Here is a 23046-nt window from a genome sequence, read left to right as displayed (position 1 = left end):
TAGCGAGCGAGCCCCGGCGCTAATTCCCGCCCGGCGCAGGCTAATAGGCTCCCTTGAAGGTGGCGGGAGCGCAAGGGGGCGCCGAGCCGGGCAGAGGCGCTCGTCGCTGGCTGCCCAACTTGGATGATGACCATGACTACGATGGCTGACGGGCTGGAAGCTCAGGACTCGTCCAAATCTGCCTTCATGGAGTTCGGGCAGCAGCCGCCGCCGCCGCCGCCGGCGCCTCAGCAGCCTCCCCAACCGCCGCCGCCGCCGCCGCCTCCAGTGGCACAGGCGCCCGGCGGCTCCTCACACTCAGCGCAGCAGCAGCAGCAGCAGCAGCAGCAGCAGCAGCAGCAGCAGCAGCAACAACAGCAGCAGACCTCGCCGGCGGCAGCCATGGCGGGCGCCCACTATCCGCTCCATTGCCTGCACTCGGCGGCGCCGGCCTCGCATTCGCATCCGCACCACCAACATCCACACCCGCACCACCACCACCACCACCACCACGCCGCGCCTTATACGGCCGGCCCGGCCGGCGCCAACTCCTATAGTCACCGCTCGCTCGCTGCTGCTGCCGCCGCGGCCGCGGCCGCCTATCCCTACGTGAGCCACTCGCAGCACAGCCCTTACCTCCAGTCTTACCACGGCGGCGGCGGGAGCGGCGGCGGGACCGGGAGCGGGAGCGGCACGGGCAGCCAGACGCGGCCGGACGACGCAGGTGGGTGACACTGACGCGCACGCGGATCTCAGCCAAGGCCCCCCGCGCCTCCGGCGTCTGCCCGATGTGGCTGGCCTTCCTTCCTTCCTTCCTTCCTTCCTTCCTTCTTTCCTCTCATTCCCCCCTCTCTTCCTCTTCGACTGTTCCTTCCTTCCTTCCTTCCTTCCTTCCTTCCTTCCTTCCTTCCTTCCTTCCTTCCCTTGTCTTCGCTCTCTTTATCTCTTCTTCCCTCTTTCCGGCTCCTCTATTCCTTTCTTCTGGCCTGCAATGCGTTTCCCCTTTTTGCACCTTGTCTCGCCTCTTTCTTTTCACACGCCTTTCCCTGCTCTTCGTTCCGATGCACGTTTCCTGGCAAGTGAGGACCTAGGTAATGCACAGAACCTGGCTTCTGATTTCCACCGTTTGTGGATGAAGATGCCTGGCTCTCTGCACCCCCCTTTCGCGCTGAATATCTCTTTGAAACGACATTTTCTCTGCCCGATCCGAAGCCCGTTTCTCCGAGAAGGAGTCGCAAGCAGTTCAATGGAACTTACACTCTATTCTTAAGTAAGTGTGCCTGCCATTTACGGCTCCCCCTCCCACTATCCCGACTTCTTTTCTTGCACCACTTCGACCCGCATCGGCAGCTCCCTGACATTCTTAAGACCCACGCGAGAGCTATAAGGGAACTAGAATCCAGGTTCATCAGAATGTTCAAGCATGCGGGGTTGTTGTTTTTTTCCCCGCGGGTTCTGCAAACATCGTCGTGCACTTGAACGCTCCCAATGGACTGTGGAGTGCAACTTGTATTCTACAAACCATTCGCTAGGACCAGACTGACCTTCCACAGTTCAGAATTATAACTTGTTTGTTTGGGTTTTTATTCTTTTTGAATGAGTGTGTGTTTAGCCCATGGGAATCCTTTCCGCGCGGCGGCCTGTACCGTCAGAATTATTTTAGAAAGAGCAGTAGGCCCTTTGCCTTCTTCTACAACGATGGGCTCAAAAAAGACAGACTCTCTATGAAAACGAATTCCTCCCCAGCCAAAGGCAGAAGCCACAGAAGTTCCAGGAGGGAAGGAAGGAAGGAAGGAAAGAAAGAAAGAAAGAAGGAAAGAAGGAAAGGGAAGGAAGGAAGGAAGGAAGGAAGGAAGGAAGGAAGGAAGGAAGGAAGGAAAAGGAAGGAAGGTAGGAAGGAAGGAAGGAAGGAAGGAAGGAAGGAAGGAAGGAAGGAAGGAAGGAAGGAAGATTAAAGTGTCAGACACAAATGACTTAGGTATCTTTAGGTGCCTTGCAACAGAGGGAGGATGCATCCTGATCCTTGTAAAATCTTGTAAAATTTCAAATTACATATGTATTTTTATCCATTCGTCTACTCAGCTAATCTCTAATAAATATTTTAACAAACCAATAAAAGTGACTAAATCAGCAATAGCGTCAATATGAAAGGTTTCCTTCCTATTTTTGACTGTGGTTATCTGTCCAAACAGTTCTAGCAATTTCTCTGAATTTATTCACTGAGAGAGAAATAAATTAAACTGCATTTGTATAAAAATGAGGCTAACCATGTAAAAGGAAATGTTCAGATAATGTGTGTTTATTTCTGCTAATTCAAAATAAAAGCTGTGGTTTAGAGGGGTATTTAGATAACCACAGTAATTATAAACTAATTTAAAATGAATGTTTCATTAAAATTATCTTCCTGTTGCAATTCTTGAATTTGTCCTGGAATGAAGACATCTGGATTATTCCCACAAGTTGCAATATTTATTTACTTGAGGGGAAAATCTCTAAGTGCTTTATTAAGCATCCATTAAGTAATAAGTTTTTGCCTGCGGAAATGTCAGGAAAACCAGTTAAGGTCATTTTGCAGGTAAAAGTGAATCCACCACTAAAAAGGGCATTTGATGGTCTGCTTGCCTTATTTACCTGCCCTCACCCTAATGCTTATACAGTTTTAGCAATGATATTGGGGCAGTTTTATCAATAGATACTATTAATCTCCCCTCCTAGCATGAACAGAACCCTAAACTAGGCATGAGGTATCTTTAGCTGCCCCTCTTCCTTTCCAATGCACTTTCCGTTTTGATTGCAGATCAACAAAAAACCACAGTGATTGAAAATGGGGAGATTCGATTTAATGGGAAAGGGAAAAAGATCCGGAAACCTCGAACCATTTACTCAAGTCTGCAGCTGCAGGCATTAAACCACCGCTTCCAGCAGACCCAATACCTGGCACTTCCAGAGAGAGCAGAGCTGGCGGCTTCATTAGGACTTACTCAGACACAGGTAATTCCCAGGAAAGACCAGGTCTAGGCAATCTTTAGGAAATAAGGTCAGGACTGACGTGGTGGTGGTCGTAGAAATGAGATACACACACACACACACACACATATTTAATGTATAATTTCATTGGACAAGAATAGAAACTGGAGAACAGTGGATGTCCTAAGCAATGATCTAAAGTGTGTTGATGAGCTATCAGTTATCTGTATAGATATATTTGGAGGTCTAGGTCTAGTTTAGCTATCTCTCTACTTTTCATTTGCCTCTGATCAAGGCAAACATTGTATTTAGATTTAGAAAAAGGCATATCCACCAGCTCAGAATTGTGGGTGTTTATCTACTTTATTATAGTCAAAATATTGACTATAAAATACTCACTAAGATGGAAAAATTAGAGTGTGATTTAGAAATAAAATTATATATATATACACACATACATATGAAGTATTAGATGTAGGAAGAGTAGAACAGCTTCTCCATCCTAGTTTGAGATAGTAGAAAGGTACTGGATATGCTGAAGAGCCTCTGGGCCCAAATAAAACACAACTACTTTAGTGATATTCAATAGTAAATTATCCTGGATGAGTAACTAGAATCCAGTGGGTGCCCTCAGGCTAAATGTACAAAAGGTGCTGATAGAGGCTAAGGATCAAAGGGAAGCGTGTACAAAATTAGAACAAGTTAAGCTACAGTTAAATGTGGTTGATGTGTTCTTGGTTTCTCTGCAAATTTAAGCCTGAATGACATATGGAGTATTATTGAAAAATAAAGCAATTAATTGTATTCCCGGATGGCAAGAAAAGTTTCAAAAAAGTTTTTGGTGGCATTTACATTTTGGGCAGGAGGGTGGGAGAATCAATCATAGATGTGCCCAGGGCTTGCAGTTAAGAATGTAAGTCAAACAGAGAATTAAAGACAGAGAATTAAGATTCCATGTCTTAAGGTAATAAGCATAAACCTTGCGACCCGGACCCGGTAAAACAGGAACTTGTATTCTGTCATACAGGTTAAAATATACTAGAAAATTAATATTATCAGAGAAAAGAGGGATATTGTCAGTTTTATTCCTGCGAGTTCCAACAGCTATCCCATTTGAATGACAAACACTTTGCAGTTGTCCATGTATTATATTCTTCTTTTAAAGTCTCTCTAACTTTTTTAGTTCCTCCCTTATCCCATCTTAGATTTTTTTTTTAACAGCGCTCAAATCAACCCAGCGATCTCCATTTAAACTTCAAATCGGCTCATTTTTCTAGCTCTTTCCTGCTGACCACCAAAGGACCTGCTGCACAGGGGCTGTTTTTGATTTCTCCTGTAACTTTTCTTATATAAGCCAAGGTGGACTTCCAACTATACTGACATATTTGTGATTTAAGCCAATTTAGGCCCCCTGAAGCCAGTCAGCTGCCAGAGTCATTTTAGAACCTGATCTTAAAAGCTCTTTCAAGTCCAAGTGGCACCCCCTTCGTAAGCAGATTTATTCAGGAATAGATCCAGCTGACCAGTGAAACCGCTGAGTATGTGTTTCTAGGACTGCACACTCATCCCACTGTAAGTGAAGAACCAGCTGCACCAGACCAGGTGAAAGAGTCCGCTAAGGGCAGTTTCAGGTGCTGGAGGATGGGGATTTGAGATGGGAAGCCACTACTAAAATATGAATCGAGATTGTAGACAATCGCTTTTGTCGAGTACAAAAACAAAACAAAACAAAAAAACCCCGAGCATTCTTTCCCTTCTTCTCTTATTCAAAATGAGTGTTGCATGTTTTTAATTATGCAGCATAGTATACTGATGACTATCACAGCCGTGCACGTCTATAGCTTATGTACCTGCGTAGATGTTTTCAATAGATGCCTACAAAATAAGCAAGCAGAGTGAATGAGTGCACTTGCAATGGTCCCATAGAAGAAAAAGGCCCTTAAAAATAAATGCAGTAAAATAACATGTAATACTCAGTTACCTAAGGCTCCTTTGTTGCAGGTAACTACAGCAATGAGAATGAGGGATGGGGAGGGGTGGGAGGACATTTAATTTTATGATTCAGGATAGTTGTGCTCTATTGCTCCAGATATAAAGAAGGGGGGAGGGAATAAAGGAAATTTCAAAGAGACTTTCCTTTGTCCTCTTCCCTCCTCTTAAAGCTGCTCTGAAGCTGCTCTTCTGTAGGCATTTCGATGACTTCTGCCCTTTGATTGCAGGTGAAAATCTGGTTCCAGAATAAGCGTTCCAAGTTTAAGAAACTGCTCAAGCAAGGCAGCAACCCCCACGAGACTGACCCTCTGCCCGGCTCGGCTACCCTCTCACCGCGTTCTCCAGGTCTGCCTCCAGTCTGGGACGTTTCAGCCTCTGCCAAAGGAGTCAACATGCCTCCCAACAGCTACATGCCTGGCTATTCTCACTGGTATTCCTCTCCACATCAAGACACTATGCAGAGACCACAAATGATGTAATCGGTCCAAGAACAACTGCTGGGCTTGGCGGACGGGGCCAGCTCGTGGGTCTTGGGGTGAATTGGGAGCGCGTGGCAAGGAAGACGGACTGGGGCGGTTATGCCTTTAACCTCAGCGATTGATCTTGAGCTGAGAGAAACCATTTGCGTTGTGACCCACGTCAGATGCCCTCTTTGGGATATTTTTTTGGGGATTCAAAGGCACCAAGCCTTATTGGGAGTACAAGTCAGAATGGGGGAAAAAAGAAAAAAACAATTGCAGCCTTTCCCCACTAGTCCACCATGCAGCAACTTAAAAAAAAAAAAGTTCCTGTGGAATGAAAAAAGCTAACAAAGCTACCCTATTTTTTATTCACCAAACCCAAATTAACAAAACAAAATGGATAGGGGAAGGTTTCTTTTTTTCCCTTTAGGAAGAAGGAAATGCCATCCAGAGAGGAGGGTGCAGTGGAGGGGGAGGGTAGGATGAGGAGAGGGGGAAATCTGGTTTAAGAATATTTTATACCAACCCCCCTCTCTCTCAACCCCCACGCCAGCACAATGGTGAACCTTGGTTGGAACTGGAAATCTTTTCTTTCCCAATCTCTTCCCCCCCCCCCGCCTTCTTTTCCTCCTATAGTCAATAAGCTTCTCTTGGCGAATTAAAGCACCTGGAAATTGACCAGAAGTTCTTTTGCGCATGCCCCATTGCAACCAACTAAAGCTCTGCGTTTGCGCCACCTTTATTTATTCTAAAGGGGCTTCCAGGAGGAATCCTTTCCAATGGATTCCTCCGGGGGAGAGAGGGAGGAAGAATCAGGGAAAATAACAAAAATTCGACCTGTTCCAAAGGCTAAAATTCAAACCATAATCCCCTCCCCGTGGTTTTTCAGCTGGCGACAGTCGCGTTGTACATATTGTTGAATTTTAGTTGTATATATCTATATCTTTGTATGTTTTGTCTCCTCCTTTCATATATAGAGTAAAAAGCCACAAAATGTGCGAGAGTCCTGCTTTTCTTCTGTGCGTTGACAAGTTTCTTTCTCTTTCGGCTTCCCACCTCCCACCCCGGTTATTCCGCGAGCCAAAGATTACGTCCCTTCCCACCGCCCCTCTCCCGTCTCCGGAGGAGAGGTGGATTCTTTCTGGCTCCTTCTACTGGAGCTTTACTCCTCCGGGGTAGCCTATCTAAGACCGCTGCTTCCCCAGTCCACATCCTCGGCGTAGGTGGAGTTCTCCAGAGCAGGAAAGCATTTTTTTATACAGCTCCCCAGGAGCGGAGCAGCACCAGAAGAGTCCAGTCTAAGGAAGTTTCCCACTCAGCAGGTGCCGGTCAGTGGGGAGGCAGATACACACAAGCGTACCCACGCACAAACCAGTCATAAAACCGTGCCTCTTTAGGAACCGCCCGACTTTCCTATCTGCCCACTCTAACCGATGAAGATTGTTCCCTGTAGGAATCCTGTCTGAATCCGCCGATTTAAAGTGTTGCCACCCTCCCAACCCAGATTATCCTCCAGGAGAGCCTTGGGTTGAACTGAAACCACCTGGAGTCGCGCGCCTTTGTCGACATGAGGGGCCACCCGTCTCAGGGCTTTCGGCAGTTCTACCCGGTTTCCCCCCCCCCCGCACTTCCGCCCCAAACACGCCAAGGTCGGCTGCCTTGGTGAGCAGAGGGGTGGCCCTGTGGCGGGCCGTTCCTCAGACAGATAGATATAAGCTGCCTCCGATTCTTCGGGTCTGGCAGAGCGCTCCCCAGCTTCTCCAGGCAAGGGCTGCCGCGAATGATATCCTTGCGAGGTGGTGCCAAAGCGAGAAATCATCCATCATGAAAAGCCCCTTTCGTCACACAAGCAGGATGCCCCATACTGAGAGAATTAATGGCTAGAGCCCTGGGCATCCTTCAAATTATGAACCTTGAAACCACTGAGCCATTTATCAGAAGTCAATGGAGATTCTCGGAGTGCTGAATATAATGACAGCTACATACAGTTGTGCAAAAGGACAGTCACTATAATTAGACACAAAAGCCAAGACTACTTACCAATATACCAGCGCCGGTTTTTTGTTGAGTAACTTCCATGCTCAGTCAGTCTTCAGAATGGCTTAAAACCGATCAAGTCTTGTCATTTTCTACCATTCGCATTGTTACATTTGGAGGGGGGAAATGTTTTTCTTTTCTTTTTTTTCTCCCCTCCCCGTTCCTACTGTGAAACTTTCGGTTCAGCTCTCCCCAGGATCAACTGTGAACAAAGCCCCCAGCTGCAGTGCCATCCAATTTGAAGCAGACATTGGGGACAATTTAAGGTTTTTATCCATAAGAAGGTTTTTTCCCCCCATTCTCTTAAATGCAGCCATAATTAGAGTAATTTTTCATGTAGCCCGCTGATTACAGCGTTTTTACCGTCAAAGATAATTACCTGTAATTTTCTTCCACTTTTAATACTAAAAAGCCATCTTTATTTAGATTCAGGAACAGGAAAGGCGAAACAAAAGAGGGAAATTATTCTGTTATTCATACACAAATTGCAGAGACATAGGACCTAAAATTGAAAATTAACCAAAATTATAATGCTAGAAAGAATGGAAGAGAATTCTGAGGTACAGCTGGTTGTGGGGTTCACTGACTGGTTCTGATTTGTATTAGGGGGTAAACGCTATTGAGCATTTAAATCGAGGGTATCCACGTCTGTGGATGAGCCAGCTATCCCGTCCCCCAAGTTTTCCTGATGAAGAATAATGTTGAAAACCAAATGAGCCACAGAGAAAATGGGGACCGCAAAGCCACCAGCCCAGGGAGGTTTCACAGCATGCTGCCGCTGCCTCTGCGATGGATAGGCCTCAGTGCTAGACAAATATAACTATGGGATCAAGATGATGCAAGGCACAAATCTCATGCTAATGAAATTAGGAAATCACTCCCTGCTTGTAAGACTTACAATGCTTTGCACCTCTGCTTTTCACCGTTTCATGCAATATTGTTGGTTTATTTCACCTCAACTGGTTTCTGATTGACCCATCCAGCCGCCAGTAACACACACTCCCTCCAGCCCTACCGCACCACACTCCACTGCCAAAAGCAGCCTATTTCTTCCAAAATAGAAGGCTGTTCTAGGTAATATATCCAGTTAGTTCATTTAAATCAGTGGAGCCAGTCCTAACCTCTCATTTCCCCCCCCCCCCACATCACCACTACTGGGGTGGAAATAAAAGCAAAATATGTGCACCTTTCCCCTCCGTTTGCTCCCCACCTGGCTAAACCTCTTTAGAAGTATGTATGTGTGCGTGGGGGGCGAGGGAGAAACAATAGAATTTGCTTCTTTTAGAAAAGAGCTCTTTTTTCAGACCAGCAAGAGCGAATGCAGGACGTTCTCTGCACTGGGCCTTTGATAGCAAAAATTCGGTGATGTTCAGATTCTACCCATTAAGCAGATTCCCAGACTGCCAGTCCGGGAGGGGCAGAGGGGCAGCACGGGATCCATTAAAGGAATGGCAGAGTAGGGCAACCCTGCCAGGCGACTAGAATATGTAAGACTTCTCTAGAGCATAATTTTTCCTGCTGCACACCGCAGCTTCTTTATATCCCATTCTAGCCTCCTCCCCATCCGGTGAAACCGCTCTCGGTTGAATACGGGGATCGAAAGGCCTCTTTCTTAAATCCAGAATTCTGGATCCAGGAACGTCCCAAAGAAGGTTCAGTGTTTTGTGGGGGTGGGTGGGGGTGGATGGGTCTTCCATTGAAACCGAAGGCAAAATTGCCCTGGAGAATCGGGTAGTTCTTGCGTACCAATTGTTTCCTTAAAAGCATTCCATAAATTTCCTCTGAAATCGGCGTGGGGGGGTGCGGGAGCGGGGAAGAGAAGGCGATCCAGGCCTACTGATTTTGTCCAAGCCAGATGCACTGAACTTTCCCACCACAAAATAATATTTTTAAAAAAAAAAAAAAAACAAGACTTCTGCAATCTGTTGAACTTGTTTTAGCAACCCGATTATTCTCTGCTACCTGGCCTGGTGACCTCCTCCCTAAGAAGAGGCCTTTAACTTTCGCCTAACAGCGGAGAAAAGGTTTCTGGGAGACAGGAGGAGAATACAGGCAAAAGGCTGCTGGAATAAGTGGCGGCGACTTCCCACTCAGAAGTCTCGAACGAGGGGTAGAAAAGGAAATGCTTAAGTTTAAGAAGAGGAACCGAGATTTCAGCATCTTCAAAGCACCTGAGTGGGTGGGGCAGGGCGGGGTGGATGGGAAAGCAGGAGATAATTGAAAATTTAAGAAGTAAAAAAGAGGCTCCGGAATGACAGCTCGCCCTTCTTTCAACACCCCGTCTCTAAACAGATTTGGCTGGGAGAAAAATTCTAGTGGCATTTACAGCCAGATATTAAGGATGCCTTAAAAAAAAAAAAAAAAAAAAAAGCACGACTCGGCAGGATTTACCTTAAATACATTCGCAGAGCATTGAAGCTATGAGAAAGCTGTAAACATGCTCCATACACACCAGCGCGCCTGCACCTACGCGCACATACACCCCCCTACACATACCCACCGGCTCTCGGAGGATTCTTTTACAGTGGGGCTACACAGGATTGGAGCTGGCAATGCGAACCAGCAATGTAAGACTTAATAGAACTGTTAGAGAAGTAGCAGCTCTTGAGCAAACGGCTCTCCCTTGCTACTGAAATCATAGTGGCCTCCTCTTGTCCTTTTTGAGGCGCCTTATTCCCTCTCCCCAATACTCGTCTTCCCTTCCCCCACCAACTGCGCTGGCAGGAATGAACCGGGCTTTACTCAATTAACCCAATCGCCTGCATTCGCACGACTCGCTGAACCATCAACTCACCACGCAGGTTGGATTCTCTCACGGCCCTAGTCTCAAATGGGGTTGGCTGGTTCGGGCTTCAGTGGGTCGTGGGAACACGGCCACTGGTTCTGAACACCACGTGAATCGTGGTGTTCGCATGGTCGAGTCAGTGGAGCGGCCGGCAGAAGGCTGCCTTCCAGAGGCACCCATCTTAATCTCCTAAAGTCCCAATCGGGGAAGAAAGTCAGGCGGGCAAACAAACCAGACAAACGCTCCTTGTTCTCAACTTGACTCGGCAAAGGTCTACTTCGGAGAAAGGAGCAGCCATGGGGGGCTGCTAAATAACTACTCTTTTTCTTTTCTTTCTTTTTTTAAAAAAAGACCAATAGCCATAATTTCTGTATAATGGGAAAAAGCTGAAGGAATCATGCGGAAGCGGAAAGAAGGTTTTAAAATCCCAAGAAACCTCACCCAATCGAGACAAACAACTTACCCCCGTGCAAACCTGTTAGGCAGAGACGAGAATCTAAGGAAATCTAGAGTGAAAAGAAGCAGTGGAGGATATATATATATATTTTTCCCTGTGTTTCAGGGCAGAAGCTCTTTCTCTAGATTCTTGGTTGACTGAGCAGATCCAGGTGTGAAATTGTTTGCACACCCCAGCACCTCTTATATTGCCAGCAAAATTAGCTGTTATTACTGTCACTGTTTAGTGATGGTTAGCTTGATAAAAAAAAAAAAAACCCGCTGTAATCAAGACCTGGCGCATCTTTGCAAATTACGGATAATTGTAAACGTCCAGATTATGATAATAGCATCCTAATCCAGCCTGCAATATAATTATTACAGAGTGTTACATCTGAAACTGTCCAGTAGGGCTAATTCGGCCATTATTTAGACCTCTTCCCCCTCTCTCTCCCCCCTACCAATGGGTTGCTGAGCAGAAAATGTACAATTGTAATTTCACGGGGCACTCAATGTGTAATGATAGAGGAAGAGGGGGAAAATACAAAAGTGAAATGCTAACGGGAGCGATTAAATCAAAACGTGGAGGGCTGCGGGAAGGGGGGGAATATGGGCTGATACAGAGCAGAAGAAGAAGAGCGAGAGTTAAAAACCGAGCAAATCAGGGGTCCGAGCCTGGGCGGGCGGGCGATTGGAGCTTTGTTGTGGAATCACCAGACAGGCAGCTGTGGCTTTTCGGAGGCGAGCCCGCATCGAGAGCCTGGAATCTTCCGCTGGAGAACGTTTCTGCAGGTTTGGGATCCTCTTCCTCGCCGGGCCTGAATCGAAAGCACCTTGCTTCCACTGAGCTAAACCTGAACTCAAGACAATGGATTCCAAGTGCCGCTTTCCTGGATCCCAACGTTCAAAGCCGCAAGCCTGGCCAGCACGATCCTGCTCTAGGTGCCTCTCCTCCCCCGATTCATCCCCCCCCCGATAGGACCCTTGTCTTTTACCCCGAAACAAAGCCCTTACTCTGTCAGCCCCACCGCATAAAAACCCCGTTAGCTCAGGGTCCATTCAGCACGCTGCCTCCCAAGCGGACAGGTAGATATCTCAGGAAACGCTCAAGGAAGGAAGGGGAGCAAAAGGACCCCTTCCTTGCGCTTCTTGGCTCCAGCGGAAAACTTTCTAAATGCAAATTTAATTACAGTGGGCTGCCATAGGTACACTGTCATTTCAAGAAGGGGCTTTATTTCCATACCTAAGCTGATCGCAGCCTGACCCTCTAGTACTGTTTAGGATTAGGTCGTGATAATCTAGGGATTCCGTTTTATTTAAGGCAAATACATGCATTGGAACAGTGGTATCTATTGTTTGCTTGGGCGGTGTATTATCCTTAGGAAAAAAATGTCCTTGAGATTCAATCTCCACGTTCCAAAGACCCGTTTTCCTCTTGCAAATTATCTCATTGGACGAATCCTCAGGAGCCCAATGGGCAATTATCCGGGCCAGGTCTTAATTGCAATTAATTAAACAAAGCAGCTTGCTGGAGATTAGAGTTCTCTTCTACTGTCTGGGGCACTGAGTAAATGAGGAATGCAAAGATTATTTCGAACCATCAAAAGAAGGTACTTGATCTAACCACCACGTTTTACATGCTTGCACATTTTCACATGCGGCACCGGGAACCTGAGCCAGTTAGATTTTCAAAAGGCTCCCTTGAAATCAACAGCTTAATGTGGGTATTTAAGAAAGAACACGAATGAAAGAACACTGGCTTTCTTTTTCCTAAGCAGGTTGTTAGGAAGGCGACATTACTGGGCCAGGTCCTTAGGCTGGTAACGTGTCAGCTTTATTCCCGCCTAAATTAGGTGCAGGCATGAATCGTCTTATGGTGTGCGTGCCGAGCCAAGGCCTGGTGTTCTTGGAATCGGTATTGGGATCAAATAATTCGATGTTTTGTCTCAACCAGCACAACCGTTCTCCCCCCTCCCTTCCCAACTTCTTATGGGACTTTGGCGGCCGCCATTGAACCAAAAGTACTGAGGGTGACATTTATCCAAACTCCTCTGATCTTTTTGATGCAGGTGGGCTCCAAAATTCGGCTCCTATTGAGGTCCCTGCTTCCTGTTTCCCTGAAGGACTCCCGCACGCCTTGGAACTGCCCTTCTAGTTTACAAAAAAAAAAAAAAAAAAGGAAGAGATTTCAGGAAGCATGCCAAGGAGACCCTGCAAGGTTTCTGGCCGCAAAGCCGGTGCACAGGCGGGATCCCTGAAATGCGTGGCGGGGGAGGGGGCGCTCAGAAAGGACGCGGTGGCCCTGAATGGAATGCTGGCAAAGCGCGGTTGGAAGGGGAGACGGAACCTGGTGGTGACTTCGGATCCTTCCACTGCCGCTTCTGCTACTTCCCACCTTCTGTTGCCTTTGGGTCAGGTTTAACCCAATGGAGAGCCCCACCCCCACCAGCTAAAAGGACGCCGCGGAGCGTCTGGCAGGGCACGAAAATTGACTTCTGCCAAACGGATCTCCCTCCGGCCCAGAGAAAGTGAAGGTGTGTTTTGCTTTGATTGAAAGTCGTCACGACCGGCGTTTATTTGCTAAAAAAAAATCGGTCAGGGGCGAGGATCAGATTTCAGGAGGATAGTTCTGGCAGAGGGTTATATTAATATTAAACTCGGCCAGTCTATGAGGAGGAGCAGGGGAGAGGAGGAAGAAGATGAGAAGGAAGATCACTCCCGCGTCTGCTACTGCGCGAATCAGCTTCTCAGCGTGCGCACACCCGTGTGCGCATATGCCTACGCCTTTGTCCTCGGGGCTGACCCATGAAGCACATAACCGAATTAAAGCTGGGTTAGTTGCCTGGAGGAAGGTTTACACCTTTGCTACCGGCTCGCCAGGTCTTTTCCAAACTGGTAAAACCTTAGCCACTTTTCGAAAGTTGCCCTGCCTCCTCTCCCTTTACCCGCCCAGGAAGGAAAAAAAAAAGGGGGGGGGGAGATTCTTTGATGGTTGTCTTAAATAAATAAATCCAAAACGGGAGGCCTCCAACTGGGTGGAACCTCGAACTCGCAGCCTCTTTGGTCGCGGTGGTTGGGAACAATGGGATTTGTCGTTCAGCATTCCTATCAGATGGCTGCTGATTCAACCTAACTTTGCAGAAGGCCACAATCTGGTGGAAACCTCCTTACGGTAGCTTTTCTAAGCAGGTAGGGGAACGTATCTGCCTAGAAAAGCTACCGTCGTGGTAAAATCCTGTGTTTTCCTAGTGCGTATAGGGTGGGGTGAAACGCTTCACCCTCTTTCCCATAATTGAAAGGCATTCGAAGTGGGGTTTCGGCGGAAAGGGAAAGCTGCAGGGAGCTCCTTGACGCGAGGGATAGAAGTCAAACGGCGAGGCCTAGAAACTCCGAGCCATTCGAGTCAGCTACGCCAAGGAAGCCAGAGAGCGTCCCCCTTCTAAGGGCGAGCAGGGCGCGGAGAAAGAGCAGCCCGTTTTATCCCCGCACCGGCCAAAAAAGCACAGAGCTATAGCCCCGGCATCACCGGGCGGCGAGAGGAGCGGATCCAACCGAGAACTTTCCGGGCTGCAGACGAGTCGTGCAGCGTCGGGAGAGCGCGTGACCTTGCGTGCCTCGTCCCGGGAACGCGCGATGAGCCGCTGAGTGGATGCGCTTGTGGGTGTACGGGAGGGGGGGAGATAGGGAGGAGGGTTTCCTGGGTGGAGATCAAGGCCGCCGGAGGTTGCGGGCTCTCGCTCTCTCCGGTCTGGGCTTCTTTCGGCAGCCCTTGTGGCGCAGCCCTGGAGCCATTCGGCACCCACAGGAATGCTCTTCTCCCGGTTCTCCGCCCGCCCGCCCCCTGCGGCTGTCCCAGCGTCGCTTGGAAAAGGAGGAAAGGGGGGTGGGGAAGGGAAACGGTCTGTTAAGTATAGAGTTTAAAAGCGCCGTTGATTATATATGTATCTTTGTTAGGAAGGAGCTTTTGTGCAGTCATTCCTAGCCTTCTGCCCGTCCCCTTCCAAAATCGCAGCTCGCTGGAGGTGCGCTTTTCTCTGGCCATAGTTGTCCATGCGCCCACGCTAGTATTGGGAAGAAAGCTTGGCAGATAGATCCTCGCTACCTGCCCGAAAGAACGAAGAAAGATACTAAGGGCTAGCGCCTTTTCCCAAGGAGACGAGAGAGGACGAGGAGAAAATAAAATCCTCGGGGGAAAAGATGGTGAAACGGGGACCTACTGACGGTAAAGAACAAGGCGTCCCTCTGCAGAAACTGCTCCTTGTTCTCGGACATTAAAGCAACGCCGGACAAAAACTTAGGGAGGAAGTCTCATTCATACTGGCTCAAATGAACAGGGGGGTGGTTTCGGGGTGGAGCCCCTGGTAGCTATCAAAATGCTCCTGCTTATACAGATCCCTGCCACCTAAGGCTCTATAACCAACTATTGAGCGAAGGCAGCTGGAGGAGAATCTAGTACGGTTTTCTATCTCAAGGAAGAGGTGCGCTCTTCGAAAGGTCGCCTTCATGGCAAGTGAGCAAGGTCAAATTATTGCTATAGTCAAAATTGAGATGTTTTATTAGCATGCACAAGCCCGAATCCTTAACCAATCGAAAGCTGCAAAATGTAGGTTGAATCCCTTTTTATATGTCAGTGGAGCCCAATTCCCAGGATTCCTAACGTTTGGTTTCTGTCTCTCAGCATTGCTCGCTGCAGAGTTAATAGTGCGATGCCGTCTTATAAAGGGCAAAGAATAGATGAGGTGAGCTGTACTAATGCCGGGAGCAGAATGCTCCTAAGATGACTGCAGGGATGGCCACGAGAACAACATTTTGTAGAAAGGGATCAGATTAAAACAGCAGGGTATTCTATGTTTGGGTTTGCATCACATTCCCAGGTAAGGGGTATCAGGAAAGCAGGATCATTTTAGTTTTATATAAACTAGGGAAAGAAAAGCTTTATTTCCCAACATTTTATTGTCCTATATTACAAACGAACTGAATGCCAATAATATTGAGAGGAGTCAAAATTGAAAGAAGGAGGGAGGGAGGGAGGAATGGAGGAAGGTAGGTAGGTAGGTAGGTAGGTAGGTAGGTAGGTAGTCTAAAGGCAGATAAATTTGCTCCAGCCACAAAAGGAGCCATTTCTGAGGTTTTGTGTCCTAGTTCTGAAATATATTTTGCTGAACTCCTCAGATGACAGGGTGTAATTTTTAATGAGTTTTCTTTATGTTCCAACCTTCTTTCCAAGATGAAAACGACTCCCAAACCCAAGCTACTTTTAAAAGCATACCCTTTGTCACATGGGTGCAGAAGATTTCGAAGGAATGCCTTATTATCCGCCTTATTGTCTACATAAGTACGGAAGAGGAAAGTGTGTGTGTGTGTGTGTTGATGCACAAAAACAAAACAAAACCCGCTAGTTGCCTACTTCGACCCCCGGCACTATTCACTTGGCCAACTTAGTTTGGGCTGCGTGTGCAAGAGTCCCGAAACAAACCAGCTCCTTCCACAGCCACTCTGCCCAGGTTCCGATTACGATTCAGTTTCGGAACTGGTGGCGCTGAAAGGAGGATGCAAAGGGAGAGGCGCGACAAAGGCGCGTGCTTCCAAGTCCGTGCGTCCTGTTCGCAGATCGCCTTTGTTTCCAGCCCTGAGGCGCAGAGGCTCCGTGCCATCTTCTCGACCTGCTACTGCCCAGTTTCGGAGCTCCTTTGGAAGGAAACACACCGCCTTGCACTCACCAGCTGTTATTTCTGGCTTTCCCCCGAAAATTCAACAGAATACAAGAAAGCAGAAATCCAGGAGAACATTTGTTTTGTTTTGTTCTGTTCTTACTCGGACCCGGATTCTCCCCCTTTTCAGGTCGTTTTTCTTGCTCTCTCATTCAGCGGAACAGGCTACGGTCATTGCTTTAGTCTCCCATCTCCAAACCTACAAGACTTACTGGCAGATTTGAAGACTTCGGTAAAGATTGCGGGAGTTTGTCGGAACCGCCCTACGGTGGGGAGAATCGGGACTCAACCCATGAGGAACCTAGAGGAGGTAGAAAACTGTCCTGAAATTAAGTTTAGGAAGATGTAAGGGCTGCTTCTAAATAACCGGTCGTAGGACGGCAGTCCAAACAAAGGAAGAATGGCAAAGGAGGCTGGTTGGAAGGAGCTAACAGTTATTAAGTATCTTCTACTTCATTTCGATTAGTGGGGTGTGTGTGTGGGGGGGGGGGAGAATAGCAACCTGCCATTTCATCTCTCTCTCCCTCTCCCACTCTCTCTCCCTCTCTCTCTTTTTGTCGTCACAGTGGAAATAATTTTATTTATTCAGAATATACAGTTTAATTCCTCTATCTACAAGTATGTACATGATTAAAATGACATTGAAAAAAAGTCTCTTGAAAAAAGTTGAGGTCATAAGATTTCAAGGCACCTTTGAAAGTGTCCAGGCTGCTGAGAACAACAAGCAAATCCAAAACCCGTCTTCAAAAATAAGAGAAAATGTAACAAAAGCAATGGGGGACGGGCAGAGGGGGGAGTTTCCTCTGAAATGCAATAAATTACATGCACAAGCTTTACACATTTCATCCTGTTAGTTTCCTTAAAGAGAAGTCCCCCTTTTTATTAATTATTATTATTAATTATTATTATTTCCCTTCATGAACAAAAGCAATTGAGTCCAAAACAAGAGAGGAAGGAATGGTGGGTTTTGTTTTGTTTTGTTTTAAAAAAGGATCGTCCGTTCTAATAGATTGTCCCGGAAGCCAACACTAAGGAATGCTGGAGGGAACCGTGGGACTGCAGGTGGCCATTCAGAGCGTTTGCGCTGGAATACCAGGAAGAGGAGTTTTCCAGGTAAGTGGATGCAGGCGAGGGGTTGGTAGTTGCCCCATGAGCGTGGGCATGGTGGCTGAGAGATCTGGCCGTGCCCTGCGACTCCCACACGGCAGGGGACTGCGGAGAGTTACAAGCCATCGGGTCACTGGCGCTGGGACTGTGTTCCGGAGGCATCTCTCCATTTTTCATAATCTTCTTGATCTTGGACCTTTTGTTCTGGAACCAGATTTTCACCTTGAGGAGGAAAAAGAGGGGGCAAAAGTCAGAGAGGGACGGCAGGGTTGGATCCCAAGGGACAAACACAAAGGAAAAGGAAAACGCTGACCGGACCCTCCTTTGGAAATCATTTCTCAGCCTGGACTTTAACCGGCAGAACGCAGCTCTGATGCCCTCTTGAATCGGTGGGTTTACAACCTCAGCTTCCACGTCCGAGCAACGCGCTTACTTCAGAGAAAGTGGAAATGGTTAGATACGCGGGGGTGGGGGGAGGTCGCTAGACGGGCAACAATCACACACAGATTTACACCTAAGCCAACAAAGAGACTGTGAGAACGTGAAGAGTGTCCTGAGCGACCTCAAAGTGGCAGCTTTTAAGGATCCTAGTATGGCTTGGGCAAAAAACCTCTTGGCCTTCCGTCGGTTCCAAGACTTAAATCTCTCCCTATTGCTCGAACTAGCCTCTACCGTGCAAAACAGTCTCCGGACGGGGCCAGAGCATCAGAGACAAGAAGCGGGGGAAATACATTTTTTGTTCCAAATACTTGCACAGAAAATTCGAAATGCAAATAATAATCCTTAAAGGAATGGCATTTATAATATTAAAAATGGGATACAATATAGAGCGTCAGTTGCTTTCACCCAGTCTTTGGACATGGGGCGGATATTTAAACCGTAGAGCAGTTGTCCCAAATAGTTTTGAAAACGTGGAGGGTGAGGAGAGGAAAACAGGAAAGGGAACAAAACAAATAAACGAAAAGAGGACGCCGGTTGAACTCCTAACAAACCGGAACTAAAAGCCGGTGCACGTAAAACCCTTTCTGTGGGATCCAAGCCTCCACAGCAATCCCCACCACGGTCCTCCGTATCTCTCTGACAAGCCGACTCCCCCTCCCGAGCTGATCAGTGGAAGGTCCTCCCCCCTTCCCCTTCCTCACTTTTGATCCCGAGAAGGCCGAGAAGTTCGGGACTGTCGAAAAGCACACCGCTCGCATGCTGGGAAACGCAGGCTGTAAACAAAGCGCTTGGGAACCGAGTTGGAACTGCGCCGAAGTTAAGCTCGGTTAATTTCCACTCACTGAGGCGCAGCTTTCTGAATTTGCCTTAAGATCCTCTTCCCCGCTCCAAAGGGATCTGGCTGGTGCAGCTGACGGTGGAACCAGACGCCTATTTGGCGGGGAAATTGGATGCACCAGAAATTTCGCTGGGAGAAATATGCTCGGGAAGAAGATTAAACGAATAAACATTCAACCCACGCCCGCACACATGCACTCCCTTCCCTGCCCTCGCCCCGTTCCTTCCGGCCTGCAGAAGCACCCCACAAGCTCCTCGAGGAGAAAGTCGGGATTGCTCAGCGCCATCGCGCGTGAAATGGTCCCTTGGAGATCAGCCCAGTTGGGATTCCTGGAGGGGCTTCGCCCACCGCGAGAGAAGATTGGGAGCCTCGAGCCCCGGCCGCCGATCCTTACCTGAGTCTGCGTCAGGCCTAAAGAGGCGGCCAGCTCGGCTCTCTCGGGAAGAGCCAAATACTGGGTTTTCTGGAACCTGCGTTGTAAAGCCGCCAGTTGAAAACTCGAGTAAATAGTCCTTGGCTTTCGCACTTTCTTTGGTTTTCCGTTCACCATCCGCACCTCGGGTTCAGCCACCTCTTTTTCTACAGAGGTATAGGGAAGGGGAGAAGAAAAACAGATTCAGGAAGAGGAGGAAGAGGAGGAGGAGGAGATGATTATGAAAACTAGGCACCACGCCCACTTCCCTTGCCCTTGCCCCGAATCTGGCAGATGGGCCCGCAATTATCCTGCTGGCCCGGACTTGGCTCAAATTTGTAAACAAACGCAACGCGTTTGGTCTGCAGAGACCCTTGGAAGATTAAGAAGTGCGGAAACTGACTGGCAGGCCCAAACCCCTTGCCAATTTTAAATTAGTTGGAGGACAGGCGTCATCTCCTATGCCGAAAGATATTTTCTCCCCGGGATGTTATTTATCTGGCTAAGCGTTTTAGTGAAAGAAGAAGGCAGGAACTGAGTGGCAGAGGTGCGCGTGCCCGCCTGGGAGAAAACGTGGACTTTTAAAATGTCCTCTTAAAGCACTCCTTTGATTGGACAAAACTTTGCAGTATTCTCAGCCCTGATCCTGCTTTCTCCCCACCCCGCTCTTTTTCTCCCCCTCCCCGCTTGACTGGGGGCTTCATGCGTTCAACCCTGATCAGAGACCTTCTGAGATATACAGAGTTCAAAGCCCCCCACCACAAGGAGGGGGGAAAAAAGGAAAAGAAAGGAAGAGAGCGTTTCCCTCCATCTGAGCCGAAAGTAGCCAAATCCGGCCCAGACAGAGAGTCGATTATACAGAATAATCTCGCCGCCGATCGGCCGGGGGTGGGGTAGAAGGAGAGGAGAGGCGCGGTTGCGTCTGGTTCCTTTTACGAAGACTCAGTGCGCCACTGGCAGTTTCTTTCTAGTTTGGGGACAGCGTCGGCCAGCCGAAGAAATACATAGAAATGCCAGAGTGATGGGCAGAGAAGGGAGAAATATACGTGCATGTTTCTCCCTCCCCCTCTATGTAACACACACACACACACACAGAGAGAGAGAGAGAGAGAGAGAGAGAGAGAGACTCATAGCTATGTATAGATTCTGGGTAAGTACAAAGAAAGTGGTGCGGAGACTTGCAGGCAGCCCCAAAAGTTTCCGCGCCTTTGATTCACAGAATAGGGCCGGGGTGGGGTGGGGCGGCGTGGGGCGAGTGATGGCGGAGAGGAAGAATTCCGAGCTGCCTCCAAAGAAGCGCTTCATTTTCCTGGAGTCTGCTTCCCGAGGAACCACAAGGAAGTCGTTCCAACCGCGCTTCTCCGTGTGTGGGAGCAAACCAGCATCCGAATTTGGGCGTTCATATTAGCGCTATTTAGGAGACTTTCGGTCCCTTCCCCTTCCTCCCACCGGAAGGGGAGGAAGAAGGGGAAAAGATCAAATAAGAGTCTCCCTGTTTGCTCCTCTCTCCAGCTCAGCACGTCTTCATGCAAAAAATATAGGAGGGCTCAGGTTTTCAAGTCCCTTTGTGGTATTAAAAAAGGGTATACAAAATGTGGGTTTGTTTTTTTTAAATAGTCCACCGAATAGCCCAACTTTTTACAGCCGGACTCTTTTTATTGTTATTTTAACGCGTAGCCCTGGGAGGAGGGGGGACCTTTTGATTTCCACACTTTCCATTTTCCAAATTCGCTGTCTTTCAACCCTGACTTTGGGGGCGACCAAAAAAAATCTTATTTCTCTTCCTCCTCCCCCCCATCTCAGTTCACCTTCCGAAACCTGGATCCTTCAGCGGGAGTGGGCATCGGGCATGGCTGGGGAGACGGTTCTTTACCGAGCTCCAGCTCCACGCCGTCCCCAGGCGGCCTGAGAGGAGCGGCGTATCCCCTACCTGCAGTGCGCCCCTCGGCCTGTCCAAGTACTGCTCTCCCGCTCACCCCATCCGCTGCCGGCGGCGGCGCCTCTCACCTGGCTGGCTGGCCGTACTCGGCGCCCTAGTGTAAGCCCCGCCGTATTGGTGGTAGGGACTGGCATAGCTGTAGTCGGTGTAAGCTTTGGCGGGGTAGTTGGCGGCGGTTCCACTCATGCCCTGGTAAGGGTACTGATAAGGATGGAGCGCTTTGCCATAGGATGCAGAGGAAGGCGAAGCGTAGCCATGCGGGGCGCTTCCCGGCGAGCTGTAGAAGTCGGGGTCCGTTGCCGAAGACTCGGGTAAAGTGGGCGACTCTTGGGGCGGATGGTGCATGGTGGCGGCAGTTGCGCTGCTAGGAAAGGGGGACTGGAAATCGCTGGATCGGATGGTGGGCACTCTTCTGTCAAAGACCCCTGTCATAGCTGGCTGGGAGGCAAGCAGGCAAGCGGCGTGCGTGCGGCTGTGTCTTCTAGGCAGCCATGGCAGGGGGAGCGAGGGAGGGAGGGAGGGAGAAAAGGAGGCGGCGGTGGCGACGGCTGGGAGCTCTCTGGAGCTGGTTATAGCTCTGGCAGACTGCTCGCAGGGAGCGTAGAGGCTTGGTTAAATCCTTAATTGCGCTCTTACGCACAGCGGGGTGGATCGGGTTCCATTGGCCAGAGCAATCAGGAGCAGCGACACCCTAACTCGCCCAACTAGTTTAGCACAACAAAGCGCTCCGCTGGCTGGCTTCCTTTGAAAGTTCCATTCACGCTCCCTTAAAAAAAGGAGGAGGGCATTCGAACGTCACCATTATCTAGGGGTTCTGAGCCTTGTAGCCCATTGGCCGGGAGGGGCAGAAATGGCGTTTAAAAGCATGGAACCGTCAAGTTTGTGCAATTTACAGACAAGGAGGAAAATAGCGCCTTGGGGAATAAAGCTTTTCTCTCCCGCTCCCCACGTGTGAACGCTTGGCCCCTATCTTTCCATATCAGCGTGCTGCCCCAGGTTCAAGTAAAGAGGATGGACCAGGCGCGCGTCAGTCCTCAGCAATGCATAGAAGCTTTCACCCTTCCCTTGGGTGTTCTTGGCAAATGTGAAATTAGTGGGTCTTAAAAGGAACAAAGAGATAAAATAAAAAAAATAAAGACACAAATATGCATACAAAAGGCTGAAGATAGATCGGAATCACATCCGAAATAAGATTTTCTTTTCTACATTGGACAACCTTTCCTTTCTTTCCTATATTGGACAATCCTCTGACTCCACTAGTCAGTTTTCCTATCCACAAAATGGGTCTAATCGTGAAGGTGACAGCAAGGCTGTGAGGCAATATTATAACAAGGGATTCCACCGAGTCTTTGGGACAATTTCAATAATTTATTCCGAAAGTATTAAATAAACCATGGACAATTCTGTTAAATGAATCAAAGTTTCATTTCACTGATCATATTCTCAGTGCTGTAGTGTAATGTATTTGTGTCTAATTTTGGAGTCAATATGAGTAAAGATCTAGTTGGCATGAAATGCTTTCTATTTCATTGTAGATCTCAGGAAACTTTATCAAATCAGCTTGAAAAAATACAATGGCACTATTTCTTTCAGAAAATGTCACCAGGGAAAGACATCGGTGAGACTGGTCTAAAGACAAAGCCACCTCTGGAATCATCAGCCTTGGCTTACTGAGACCACCTTCCTACTTCAACTTGGGGTGGCCATGAGGGCCTCTAATAGAGAATTACACTGAGTGGGAAAACTTTCACCTCCTCCATGTAACAGTCGTTTTTTTCAGGTGTGTAGGTGAAGAACATATGCTTCTACACTCAGGGAGATTCTCTATCTCCTTTTCCTTCTCTTCCTTGCCAGTCTTCACCCAGCATGGCAATAAATATTTACTCCACAGGATTCAGCAACAGAAATACTTTCCCAGATTAGCTGCTTTGCTGCAAGCAAG

The 23046-nt window shown here is 48.2% G+C and overlaps 2 protein-coding genes across 2 annotated transcripts; one reads left to right on the top strand and one right to left on the bottom strand.

Annotated features, from left to right (window-relative positions):
* The first annotated feature begins 9 nt into the window (after positions 1 to 9).
* On the top strand, positions 10 to 6397 carry DLX6 (distal-less homeobox 6). The gene is made up of 3 exons (XM_087944911.1): positions 10 to 703; positions 2777 to 2970; positions 5166 to 6397. Exons 1-3 carry the CDS (start codon positions 124 to 126, stop codon positions 5415 to 5417), a joined length of 1026 nt encoding a protein of 341 aa, XP_087801037.1. The 5' UTR covers positions 10 to 123; the 3' UTR covers positions 5418 to 6397.
* Positions 6398 to 17332: 10935 nt separating this feature from the next.
* DLX5 (distal-less homeobox 5) lies at positions 17333 to 21700 on the bottom strand. The gene is made up of 3 exons (XM_026675731.2): positions 21173 to 21700; positions 19148 to 19332; positions 17333 to 17696 (listed from the first exon to the last, which is right to left on the bottom strand). Exons 1-3 carry the CDS (start codon positions 21534 to 21536, stop codon positions 17370 to 17372), a joined length of 876 nt encoding a protein of 291 aa, XP_026531516.1. The 5' UTR covers positions 21537 to 21700; the 3' UTR covers positions 17333 to 17369.
* Positions 21701 to 23046: the final 1346 nt, after the last annotated feature.

The sequence above is a fragment of the Notechis scutatus genome, chromosome Z, assembly GCF_049901735.1.
Source record: "Notechis scutatus isolate UNSWTSFEM ecotype Mainland chromosome Z, rNotScu1.2, whole genome shotgun sequence".
Classification (NCBI taxonomy): domain Eukaryota; kingdom Metazoa; phylum Chordata; class Lepidosauria; order Squamata; family Elapidae; genus Notechis; species Notechis scutatus.
Note: the sequence above shows the minus strand (reverse complement) of the source record. Positions and strands in the feature narration are given on the sequence as shown.